At 41.2% G+C, this 13,279-nt stretch overlaps 1 protein-coding gene across 1 annotated transcript in view; it reads left to right on the top strand.

Annotated features, from left to right (window-relative positions):
• The window catches only part of LOC116951047 (uncharacterized), a 98,249-nt gene extending 91,056 nt beyond the window's left edge, over positions 1-7,193 (top strand). Inside the window, exon 34 of the mRNA XM_076073353.1 lies at positions 789-7,193. Within this exon, the coding sequence (XP_075929468.1) occupies positions 789-856 (68 nt within the window). The 3' untranslated portion in view covers positions 857-7,193. The remainder of the gene's footprint in view (positions 1-788) is intronic.
• The last annotated feature ends 6,086 nt before the right edge of the window (positions 7,194-13,279 follow it).

The following is a 13,279-nucleotide window of genomic DNA, read 5'->3' as shown; positions in this document are numbered from 1 at the left end:
TATACGAAGTTTGAGGACAACAAACTTTGTATTCAATACCATTATTTTCATGATAAAATAAAGTAAAATAATAAATAAACACTGAAATTGCTAAATAATACTTTTAGCGATCTCCGGTGCTATGTAAATGTAATGTTTTTCACGATATTTTATTTGCCAGTTGTTAATGTTAATACTGTAGAGTATGAAATCTAACATTTTCAATATAAATTGTCTTTGTTTACAATTGTGAATGGTAAGTTACGAAGTGTTTATAGTTTTAAATAGTAAGTTACGAAGGTTGGGAACACATCCTCATAGTACTAATGTTATAAGTTATTCAATATACGAAGTTTCAGCAGACGAAAGAAGCTCAAGGAACGCATGTACTTTATATATCGAGGTATTGATGTATTTCACCAGATTGGAAAGTAATCTAAGACAACATGAGGATATGGTCTTATTCACAAGGGTGTCACAAGTTTAATTTCAAAATCATCATTACCCATACCTGACACCCCCCTCAGTACCCCTATCTTATTACAGTCCAATTCAGACCCAATTGGTCACTCCATGCCGTTATAAATCTCAACGTTCATCCTACAAAGTCCCATCACAAGGGAGAAACTCAAACAAATAGACAAAAAAACATGTTGCCCGTATTGAAACGTCTGTATGCCGTTTGGACTTGAAAACCTAATTTCCCTGTACAAGAATATGCGTAAACCGTGTGGGTTGACAAGTATGATAATTATCTATGGTGAGTGTGGTCTGAATCTAATGGAAAGCTGGTGTTTGCCTTTTCACAGGTACATCCAGAAGGACCAAACTCTTTGGCACCTTCCCAGGAAACTACATGAAGCCCACACCATGTTAATCCCAGGGCACTAGGCTTTTAAACACCAACGTGCAACCACATTTGTATCTTTTTTTTTCTAACAAAAAAACCCCTTCAAACAGACACATTCGTAAAAGAAATTATTATTATTATTGCAGTTGTATTTTCAGATAGGGTTATCAGTTGTAATTATCATTGTAATTAAGGTCGCCGTAATCGTAAGCCTCGCCGTAATCTTCATTACAGTACTTCATTACTCTGCCACCGTCTTGAGTCTGCAATTTTCAGAGCAGTGTCTCATCTGCCACAACAACAGCCACCAGATAAGAAAAGTGACTCATTCTAAAACATAGCACGAGTTGCCTTAATTTATATTTACTGTCCACAGATGTCATGTGTCTATTGTGACTGCTAGAATCACTCCAAACATTTGTCCCTTTGTGGGAATATACAAAAAAGTATCCACAGAAAGAAATTAGTTAATGAGCTGTAATTAGGGAAATGTTCTTTAAAAACGTATATTTATTAGTATTTGTTTAATTGCTCCTATTGTACAAAATACCCATTTGAGAAACTGGCGCCCAATGCATGAAGCGGTTTTTCATCACAATTCTGCCCCACTTTGGTGACATGATGGGCCGTCTTCCAGAAGGTTGGCCCCCATTCAGGGCTAGGCCGTTGGAATTTCGCAGTCGATGAGAGGCCCCCTCCAAGACCGGGCAAACCGAATTCCGGCCTTCCTCATTCTCCACTGGTGGAATGGCTCAACTCAAAAGAGACAAAAGTAAAAATTTTTATATATATATTGCTCTTTAGTATTACTTTTATATGTGTGCGTGGGCATATGTTCATAATCATCAGGCATTGAGTAACACGACTTTGTGTCAATTTAGTAGTGGTTGCCCAATTGGAAGGGAAAGTTGTGATGGGCTGGGCATGTGTGCAGGATGGAGGAGGGCAGGTTGCCAAGACAGACATTTGAGTGGGCACTCAGAAGTGGGCAACCAGGGTGGCATTGAGACTCTCAGAATAGTCCTCCGAGGACTGGTGAAGTTTGTGCAACAGTTAAAGGAACAGACAGGAAGAAGGATGCAAATTATGAGATGTGATGTAAGCTGTGGTTGATCTCTTGACCCATACAAAAGACAAACACACAATTGTGGCAGAGCAATCATTAGCACGGTTGGCTACGTGCGGTGTGAAAGAAGTTCAACATACATAGAATTGTGTGCGTGCTGTATATGCATGCGACAAGACTGCAGCTGCACTCTGGTCCTGTGGCTTTCCTAATCTCTCTTTTACAGAGTGGGGTTAGCACCGTGAAAACATGGCCATAGCTTCGAGAACGAATCCACTGCTGTGGAATGGCTCTGCGGCAGGAGAAGTTATTTACTCACACACGCAAACGTGCGTGTGTGTGTCTGATTGGATCCTCATTGTTTGGCTCCATCAAAGGCAAAATGTCTTTGCCCCTCGCCTAGCTTAAGATTGGATGTAAGGTTTCATGTGGGATGGCAACGGACGTATTCCTCCTGGCAAATTGGTGACACATTTTTTACATGACTGGGGCAGAATTGGTTTCCTGGAATTTACCATTGGTGGGATTGCCTTAAATGTCACAATTGAATTGTTCATGAATTGGGCTTCATGTGTTCTATTATATATAAAAGAACAATACAACATTCAAATTAAAATCCCAAAGGACTTTTAAAGGATCACATTGTAATTTTGAATGCCTGAATTATTACCCTTTGGGTGTTCAGAATATTTTGTAAGCTCATTAACTACATTAAACATTATTAGAAAAGATAATTTACTAAATAAAATCAAAACGATACCAACAGTTTACGTTGGTGTTATTTACTGCTCAAATGAAAGATGTGTTTGTTGGAGACAGTAAATGGAAAGTGAAATATGTACAAGCACATCAGGGATAGGGAAGATAGAAAAGAAAAGTGGAAGGTGGTGAGATGTTGAATGTAATAAATTATTGGAATGAGGCTTATTGTGTAATTTTATTAATTAACAATATTATATGAGTGGCTGCAACTCTGATCTATCCACACCAGCTGGTTAATGTTAACGTGGAACGTCCATTGGTTACGTTTCTCATGATACTGGTAAATATTGTCGATTGAAATTCTGTCCATGTACCATAGTCCATTCACCATCATGCAATTCAAATTTGTAAACCACCAGACCTCAGCTTTGAGACATTTATTTTTGTACAAATTGTAGTCATTTAGAGCTGCGATGCTGCATTGGGAATTCCTTGTAAATGTATCATATTTTGTAGCCTATGGTAATAAAATGCATTACACATTAATAAAAGCATTTAATATATAAGTAATTTTACACGTAAGTAATACTGTATGAAATATGTTTGATCGTGTTTAGTGCTTGAATTAACGTTGCGAAGTTGTGACAAGCATATTTTTTTAAACGAAACTCATCTACCATCTTTTATTTTGTGAGCATTTAATCACACCGTTGAAATTAATACTCGGCGCTATGTTAAATTGTTAAATGTCCATCATTTTGCAGTTATTCGATCGGCAAGTCGCACGTGGTGGGGTAAAAGTGTGGGTACTCCCACCTCTCCCAAGACGTCTGGCCGGCGTGGAAGAGTAGGCCAATCACACTCTAGAGGGGGCTCTGTAGAGCTCCGTCTACTAGAGGCTCTATCTGCCAGCAGCGACGTAAGAAATTGCAGGGATGCGCCTTTACCTTCACCATCATTTTGCAGTGTTTGTGATTCCTGTGTGTCATACTGCAGTTTAAAGTACACAACTCTTTGTACAGTATTACCATCCGCCTTCCTTTCCTGAGGACCACCCTACCCGTTATTTAGCAAAGGTGTGCGTGCCTTGTAGTCAGCAGAAAGGAATGTCACAAACAAGTTGCGGACTCTCACGTGTGACCCTCCACACGCGTGTGCTCGAATGCCCTTCCTGAATTCGTCAAGCATGTTACGTCGTGTTTTATGTGGGTCATTACAACACAGGTTGGCTATACCTATGTATCTAATTTGTATAACTGCGCCTTTTGATTTACCTTTAAGTCTCTTACTGAATAAAGACTTTGCTTATTTGCAGCACATTTGGGAGAGAAACACATCACTGACTGTATTCACTACTCGGAAGGGTTTTAAGTTAAATGAAATATGGGGTTATATATGCATGAAAAGCAAGGTGGATTTTTCACTATTTACACATGTATAGTAATTGTCTATTGAAAGAAAAATCTATGTCTTTTTTATTTTGTTACATTGTTTTATGGCCTCTAAGAAGATGGATCAGAGGCTAGCTACTACACAGATATATGGAAAGAAAAGATGTAGTCTGGACATTGCCATAAAATTCAAGAATGGATGGAAACAATTCAAGGACGTATTGCTTTTCAAACAAGACTCTAAAGTAGAACTGGGAAGGACACGTGGCGTGAAGGACAAACAGCAGATGGACAACGAGAGCTACTTAGCTGGCAACCAAGAGAACAATTAGAAATGATGAGGCCCAGACATTTGCAAGCTTGAAGTGGCCACAAGTTGCAAAAGATGGAGTGGAGTCATTTGAGAGAATCCTGCAGCAGATTGAGAATAGCCGGTGACTTCGTCTAACACGTGTTTAACAAGCACGCCGATTCACTTTCACTTCGGTGACCTAATAAGAAAAATGTGTAACTAGTATTGCAAAAAAACACTGCACCCCTTGATGGTATGTTATTATATATGCTGTCGCGTAGAATAGTTTCGGGTGAGCTGATTTGAACATTTAAAATACAGCAATCGTTGAACTAGAGTTGGGTAATAACTTGCTTTTGAAACTTCACTTGCATATGATATATGTGGTATCTGAATGTAGCAGTGGATTGCATAGAAGCACACGACTGCAAAAATTACATGTGACTTTAGTACAATATAGCCTATTTTATGTTTTGGTATAGAACACATTGCATTTGTATTTCTTCTAGCGAGTAATGTTTCTGTTTTGGCTTGCAAAATTATATACTATCAGCATACACTAAATGTGCTTTATAGTACTAAAGACTTTGTCTGCCCAACATTATTTTGCTTTGTGAATGTTAAATGCTAATTTTTAAATGAAACTATATTGTGTAATCTTGCTGTAGCAATTCATACCTAGGCCCATCCCTCCAATCAACAAAGTCCCCATTTACAAAACCTTTTGCCAATGTATTGACAAACACTTGGCAAATATGAAGTTTCTTTTTGTACATTTGTGTAATGAATAAATTTGTACAGCATGAGGTTTTTTTTTCGTGTATAGAATTTCAAGATTAATATATAGTTGTGACATCTTTCAGTGACCTTGGCTTAAGACTTTTTTTTTCTTTGGCATACAAAGTGGCCTTACATGGGAATAGTTTGTCAGAGAGGGCGTTTTTTATGTTTGTGCTCTGAAGGAAATGGAATGCCCAAGGCTCTCTGGTATGAAAACTAAAAAAAAACACTGTATTATCTTCATGTGTGTGATATGTTTAAATTCCACAAAATAACAGTTTTTAAAAAGCAAGTGTAGACTATTACTAATCTGTAAACATGAGACTTATTTAACGCGTAGGCTTTCGCGAACAATATCCAAAATCGAGGGTTTTTTTAAATTAGATTGCGTAAATAATAATGTACTCGATTTGTAAATGTTGCGGGTTTATTCTCCAACACACCGATGTGCTGAACTAGTAACGAATTGGCTTGTTTTGTTTACGTGACAAAACCTTACTATTTGGCTGCGTCTGGAGGTGGCGGGTTTAACGACACATTGATTTTTACGCAATCTAACCCCCAAAAAACCTCTGATGGATGAGACCTGTTAGTTTTTTCATCTCCACATCTGTGCACTTGTATCAAACATGCTATTGCACAAGAACTTAGCTAGGTATCAAAAAGGCCTGCACACATAACACTTTGCATGCTCAGTAGAAGCTGGAAATACTGTAAGCACACCTTGGCTAAGCACAGTTCTGGTATAAGCAACACATGCAACACACTAGTGGGGAGGAAAGTTAAGGGCAGCTTCTCATACAAACAAACTACTTTGGATATAAGCCCACATGGCCTTGCTCTCAAAGGAAGTGCTTATATCCAGCTTCTACTCTATGTTGTGAATTGGCCTTTCGTCCCTTGCATAGTGTGGATGAGTAAAACGTTGACATTTATGATACTTTCACCTACTTAATTTCATGCTTATAAAGGAGGCTGGGTAAATAACCCTCTTGTTTCACCAATGCTCTATGCTCATGAAAATAACACAGGTTTTTGTAACTCCAGAAAGCATCTAGTTGAATGTAAAAAAGAAATGCCATGATTTTCCCAACCACCGCACTTGATTCTTGAGTCTTTCCTAGGAGTGGTCAGGATGATAAATATGCCAATGGATGATTGATAGTGTACCTGGTGAAACTATTTTAGTTCCATTATATATAGGCTTTGTTTGAACGGATACCCTTTCTAGTATACTATGTGGAGTTTGTGTACAGCGGCATCACAGGACACCGGGTTTCAGTGGAATTAGAGATGATTTTCTTCAAAGTTGAGTGTTTCTAACATTACTGTGAGCGCTGGAGCGATATACAAGATATTGATGTGCCCTCCATTCAGATTGACATTCTGGATAAGGAAATATGGGAATGCCATGATGGAAAAATCCACAGTTTTGAGTATTGTGACACCCATACTAGGTATACACACATACAATTCTTTAACCGTCTTTGATATAAAAACTGTAATTACTGTATAATCAAGTTTTAATTATATCCATCTATTTTATTCACGTATGCATTATTTTGAGATTTGACGTGAAACGTTTTAGAATACATAAAACCATTATTTAACTGTTGTTAAACAAAGTAAACACGTTTCCATAAACTATACTATACATATATCAAAGCACAAATCACAGTGATTTATTGTTTTTGATTTATTCTAGCAGTACAGCATCACCAACATATGCCGAGCTTTGAGTTGCATAACGACTTTATTCATGACTTTTGTTAGAGCAGCTGAGTTCTCAGATTGGAAATGTTACGGTTTGAAATCATGTAAATATACTATAGATATTAATGAGTGTGTGCTTTTCCATATCTGAAATATGATTTGATTCATACTGCTTATATTATTTCCGTCTCAGAACAGTTGTCATGTTCACCCCTGTATAAAATGTTCCATGGCATGGCCAAAGAGATTGGGAATACAGAATTTGGAACGTTCCATTTTGTGCAGGGGTGACCATGCAAAAGGATTTCCATGGAAACGGGACTGTGCTGGCCTGCAGGATGTGTGCAGCTGCATACTACAGTTTGTGTATTGGTGTTGCTGCACAGAAAATCCCATAATAAAGCTGCTTTTTCTGGAAAATTGAGTTTTTTTCTTTCCCAATTTATAGTTGCCCTAGCTTTCTCCACATATGCTTTATAGAAGTTGCTCCCAACATTTCTGAACACTCAGACCCACTGTCAACCGTCAAATATCTCATGGGCCATCATGAAATAAAAACAAATATGGTGTTTTGTAAATCGAATTGTATCTGTAACAGTTCTGCGGACCACCTACCACTGCCTTACAGACCGACAGTTGTCTGCAGAAGCACTAGTCTAGAGTTTTTTTTTATATTAGAACCTGAATTATTTATTCCATAGAATCCCTAAAGAGAAATACAATTGCCTATCACTTGAAATGTATGTGGCTTGACAACCCTGGATGTGCATCAATTAGTTGGTGATGCTACTGCATTAACAGCGGTGCACAAGCACAAATAGAAATTTTAAAACAAAAACCTCAACACATTAGTCCATAACACTGCCTTCGAAGGAAGATATAAAGTAGATACCGTTTCGGACAATGGCCCGTCTTTGTGGCACATCAATCAACTGGATTACATGGCCGGAGTTTGGGTCAGGGCTTCGACCGTGTAAATTGCACATCCACGCCACAAGGTGGAGTCCTATCTGCAGTCAATCACGACGGCTAGATGTGGCAAGGCTCCATGGCTCATGATGATTTCGTATTTAAACTAAACACATTTTTTTCTTTTACCAGGTAAGGCCCACTGAGCTATATAGCTCTTTTTCAGACGCGACCTGGCCATAAATGATAGCTCAACTAAGTTGCGGATTATCGTTTGGAAATTTACAGCAGCCAAATAATACAAGGAGGGGAAAAACCGGAGAAAATCTACACGATCACGGGGAGAACATGCAAACTCCAAATATACACACGTTAGGGACAGGATCGACCCCCACGACCTCCCGTAAACCAGGCGAGGTAGTTAACATCTCGCAACCGTGGCGCGCTTGGCCAAGGCAGCAGCGCAACTATGTACAGCACATTAGATTAAGTAAATTCGGTTCGATGGCTCATCTGAGCGGTTGATCCGTGGCCCTGGCTAGGCAGCTGAGCCCCATTGCCAATGGTTGTGGAAACAACTAGCTGGCTCGCATTCTTTGTCAGTTCAAACTAGATTCGAAGCTTTCGTGACTGCAATAATTACTCTTTGGTTCTTTCGGTAAAGTCACACTTTACTTCTAATTTTGCATTCTTTGGAAGAACGTTAATCAACCAGGCTATGCGTTAACTGTGTGTTAACCGACCCTCTGTGTTGCATTGCATTACACTTCTTAATTTTACTAAATTTGCTTTCTCAAACTTTAGATGTTCTTGCTGTAAACCATTCTCTCCTCCGGACACTGTGGTCCGGAATTCCACACTTGCTCCCTCTTTGTCTCCTCGTTTATCAGCTGGTCCCTTCGTGCGTCCGCCTCCCCAGTCCTCTCTCTGCCCCCTCTATTTAAGGCCTCGGCACAGATTCGTTGTCCTTCTGTTTGTCTTGGTGTGTGTCTCGCTCGGCGTGTCTTTGTGTGTGTCTCTCTCTCTCTCTGCATGTGTGTCTGCCTATGCTGTTCCCGTGTCTGTGTTTCATCATTCATTCTTACCTAATGATGGTTGCTTGTGTTGCAACCGAAACGTCGTATTATATGATTTGATTTTCTTTTCTACGTGACTTTACCGAAATAACCAAAGAGTAATACATGTAATTCTAGATTTGAAGTTTTCGTGACTGCAAGAATCCATATTCTTTGGTTCTTTCGGTAAAGTCACGTAGGTAAAACATAAAATAAAACAAAAATGAAATTTAGTTGTTCTCATTTATTTATTTACCTACGTGACTTTACCGAAATAACCAAATGTAGTCTGGCCCGCGAGCCACTGGGGGCCCCTGGTGGCCTTCAGTGAGGCTCCCGACAATATACAAATGTGAAAAGACCTCTTGCAGGCGGCGTGGCGGCCCTCACACGGGGAAAGTGGGCCCCTCTCTGAAATTAGTGAAGAACATCGGTATAAAGTCTAATAATTTAAAAAAAACTTTCCGAATGTACCCTTTTGCCGATATAAAGCTTTGCCGACACACTTTTCTCGTGGCCTGCTCGTCTCTCTAGAACACCACTTGTATGTTTTCATGCAAGGACTGTCTTCCTCTGAGAACCTGTGGGAAATCGTGTCCCGTTCTTCTCAATATATCTCTACCCTCTTGGGAAGATTGAAGTTCAGATACCACGAATGGGAAACAGGAGGATTTCTCCACAAATCTGGCTGTCGCCTGATGAAGCTAGTTGTAATTACTGGCGAAACGTCGTACACGGATTGTAAATCTTGTGGCTTTGCTCTCCAACACACCGGTGTGCTGTACTAGTAACGAATTGGCATACTCTGTTTACGTGACAAACCTTACTAATTCGCTGTCGGATGGTGGCGGGTCAAACGGTACATTTATATATTTATTTATTTGATCTAACCCACAAAAACCTGTATTATGCACTAATGTCCCACTCTTCTCAATATTTATCCTCCCTCTTGGCAAAATTGAAGTTCAGCTGTCACTGCTGCTGAAACTTTGCACTCCCAGAAGGGAATGCTGTGCGGCCGATAGATTGTGTAAGGCTATGTGGAAACATTTCTCATTTCATACGTAGGCCAAACATGTATCATGATTCATAATGAGTTACTTTTGGGTTAGATCGTGTATGTAAAAGTCAAGTTTACAGCTTTAGCCTCCAACACCTGACAGATTATTTATGAGAATAGGTTTTCCCCTTTTTTTCTGGCAGCAAAACAGGTTTTAAGATGTTAGAACACCAAACTGAAACCTTTTACAAGGAATCATGTCTGCATTAACCACGATAGTTGTGGTAAGAATGCAAAAAAAACACATACTCTGATAATATATGCATTGTCTTTGAAACTGATTGGTCTACACCAGAGACATCTTTCTCTTGAGCCTCGTCTCAAAACGGTGTTAGACCAGAGGACGCCAAAAGGCGTTATTTATTTTGATAAGTACAATGTGATTAACGTCAATCTTATTTTGACATTGTTTTTCGCTGCATTTACCACAACTTAACAATAATGTCATGAAATCGCACGTAATGTGCATACAAGTCATTTACAAAAAGCTATAGATGCTCTTGATGCGCGCATTTTTCTTAGTACTGTTCGTCTATTAGCATTCTCTGGTTTGCCACTGGTAGTGAGACGAGGCCATAAATAAGTCTGCCTCTGGTGCAGGTCAATCAGTTTTCAAAGACGATGCACATATTAATCAGAGTTTGTTTGCATGTTCGCCACAAGGACGTGCGGATAACGCAGACTTGATTCCTTGCAAAAGGTATCCATTTTTGTGTTCGGACATCTTAACGCCTCCTGTTTTATTGCCAGAAAGGGTTCTTCATTTTTTTCATACTTTGATACTGGCAACAACAAAAAAGGTCCCGTGATAAAGCCATTTACTTTGACTGTCAGGCAAAAAGTAAGTGCGATTCGGCAGTAAAGATAATGGCCACAGGGGCCGATGGTCAAGGCCAGGGTTCTTCACTAACTTTCAAAGGGGGGGGGACCAACTTTCGCCGATAAGATCTCGACAGTGTGAGTGCCGCCACACGTTTGAAATAATGATTGGGCTTGACAGCAGCAAGAATGATGATGGGCGGTGTTTTGACATTGCGCCACGTCAAGGGGCCGCACTAAAGGCCACCACTAGGGGCCACCAGTGGCCCGCAAGGAAGAGCACTGGTCAAGGAAAGGCACTGGTCAAGACTTGACCGAGTGGACGCCAAGGGAAGGGACCCATTCGTGCGAGCAACGTCGAACACGGAAATGGAGAGACGAAGTGATCATTGGGATCGACTCCGGGGGAAGAGAGGAGAGGTGGTTCTAACAACGAATCTATTAGAGAACGGATGATTATTTTAAAACCCGCTCTAGATGATGCTGTAGGTTCGTGTTGTTGTCATTTACAGTATTTATGTATATTGGAGGTAAAATCAGGGCAGCAAAAATGATTGCGATCGTTCCTGTGCGAACACCATCGAATGGTTGTGGGGGCGGGGGAGGGGTTTAAACGGATTGTTCGAATGGGAGAGTCCATTATTTGTGCACGTTTTATTATACGCTTTCGTGTTGCGCTGTGGAAAATAAAATGCTGAATAAGCTATTTAACGTCATTCATTTACATAGCATTGCCTTTTTTAATATGCAGGGTGTTTTAAAAAGATGGAGCCAATTTCAAAGCAGCATATGTCACGTTGGAAACATGTTACAATTACACGAAAAGTTACAAACGGTTTAATGAGTTATCAAGTTTTACTAAACTTTTTATAAATGCTCTAACTGCCCTCCACCTGCTGTACGGACAACATCGAGACGATAGTTGAATTCGTCCTAAACGCCTCTCAAAGTGTCTTCTTCCACCGAAGTCACCGCTGCCGTGATTGTGTTTTTGAGTTAATCCAGATTAGTCGCTAATGATGGCACAAAAACACCACGGTCCTTTGTGCCACCATGCTCTGTGACATTAGCGAATCAATGCCAAAACGCCGTTGAAAGGCACGCTGCACCGCAATTACGGATTCAGTCTTGCTGAACTGCTGAACGCAAAACGCCCCTTGTGTTGCGGGGGTCACCGTCTTGCGAATGACTGAGACTAGGGGCTGTTTGTGTTCACTGGGTCACCATCTAGAGAATGACTGAGGCTAGGGGCTGTTTGTGCGCTGGGGTCACCATCTAGAGAATGACTGAGGCAAGGGGCTGTTTGTACGCTGGGGTCACCATTTAGAGAATAACTGAGGCTAGGGGCTGTTTGTGCGCTGGGGTCACCGTCTTGCGAATGACTGAGGCTAGGGGCTGTTTGTGCGCTGGGGTCACCATCTAGAGAATGACTGAGGCTAGGGGCTGTTTGTGCGCTGGGGTCACCATCTAGAGAGTGACTGAGGCAAGGGGCTGTTTGTACGCTAGGGTCACCATTTAGAGAATAACTGAGGCAAGGGGCTGTTTGTACGCTAGGGTCACCATCTAGAAAATGACTGAGGCTAGGGGCTGTTTGTGCGCTGGGGTCACCGTCTTGCAAATGACTGAGGCTAGGGGCTGTTTGTGCGCTGGGAGAGACATCTAGCGGAAATCATTTTAAACTCTATGCCCCGCCCTCTCCATGCCCCGCCCTCTCTATGCCCCCACCCTCTCTATGCCCCGCCCTTTCAAGTGGTAAGAGTTTCATTCATGGGCGGTTCGTGGTTACAGAGATATGAATAATTTGTGCGGGACTCTGGGGTACCGCAAAAATCAGGTCAATAATTATTATTTTTCAGTCCGCCCCACCACGTGATCCCGACAGCAATGCGCTGCCCGCCCAGACTCGCACCAACAAGCGCCAGCAGGCGGCGATCGACTCGATGGGCGCCACCCCACCGGCCAAACGCGAGCCCCGGGGGGCGTCCGCCGCTGTCGCGCGCGGCGACGACGCCCTCCGGTCAGCCGTCGATCCTCAGCTTCTTTGCCAAGGCGAGCCCGCCCCCCAGGCAGTGAATTTAACGTGTTTATGTAATTTTTCAACTTTTACGAACCTTAGTGCCCCGAGTAGCTCTCGACGAGGCCAATCGATTGACCACTAGTTTTGTTGTCGGTAAGGCAAGACTCGTGTCGCTACGCGGTTTTTCCCACCCCGGGGTCCCACCAATTGCTTCATATAGCGATTTCAAATCGGGTCTATCGTTTTGAAACATCTTATATAGTGTACGTACTGAACATTCCTTATACGAATTCTTGGTTCTTTCGGTAAAGTCAAGTAGAAGGGAAATAATAAAATAATAAAAATTAAACATAAATAAAATTCCCACGACGTGTCGGCCACAACGTAAACAGCCGTCCTCAGGTGAAGAACAGAGCTGTCGGAAAGGTTCTTCACCTGAGGACGGCTGCTTGCGTTGTGGCCGAAACGTCGTTAGAATTTTATTATTCTTGGCTCTTTCGGTAAAGTCACGTGACTTTACCGAAGGAACCAAGAATATGAATCCCTGCAGTCACGAAAGCTTTAAATCAAAATTTTATTATTGTTTTATTTTTATTCTAGATTTGAAGTTTTCGTGACTGCAATGATCCATACTCTTTGGTTCTTT

The sequence above is a fragment of the Petromyzon marinus genome, chromosome 41 (assembly GCF_048934315.1).
Source record: "Petromyzon marinus isolate PM22_M1 ecotype Great Lakes invasive population chromosome 41, UKy_Petmar_22M1.pri1.0, whole genome shotgun sequence".
In the NCBI taxonomy this organism is placed as follows: domain Eukaryota; kingdom Metazoa; phylum Chordata; class Hyperoartia; order Petromyzontiformes; family Petromyzontidae; genus Petromyzon; species Petromyzon marinus.
This window is presented reverse-complemented; position numbering and strand designations above follow the sequence as displayed.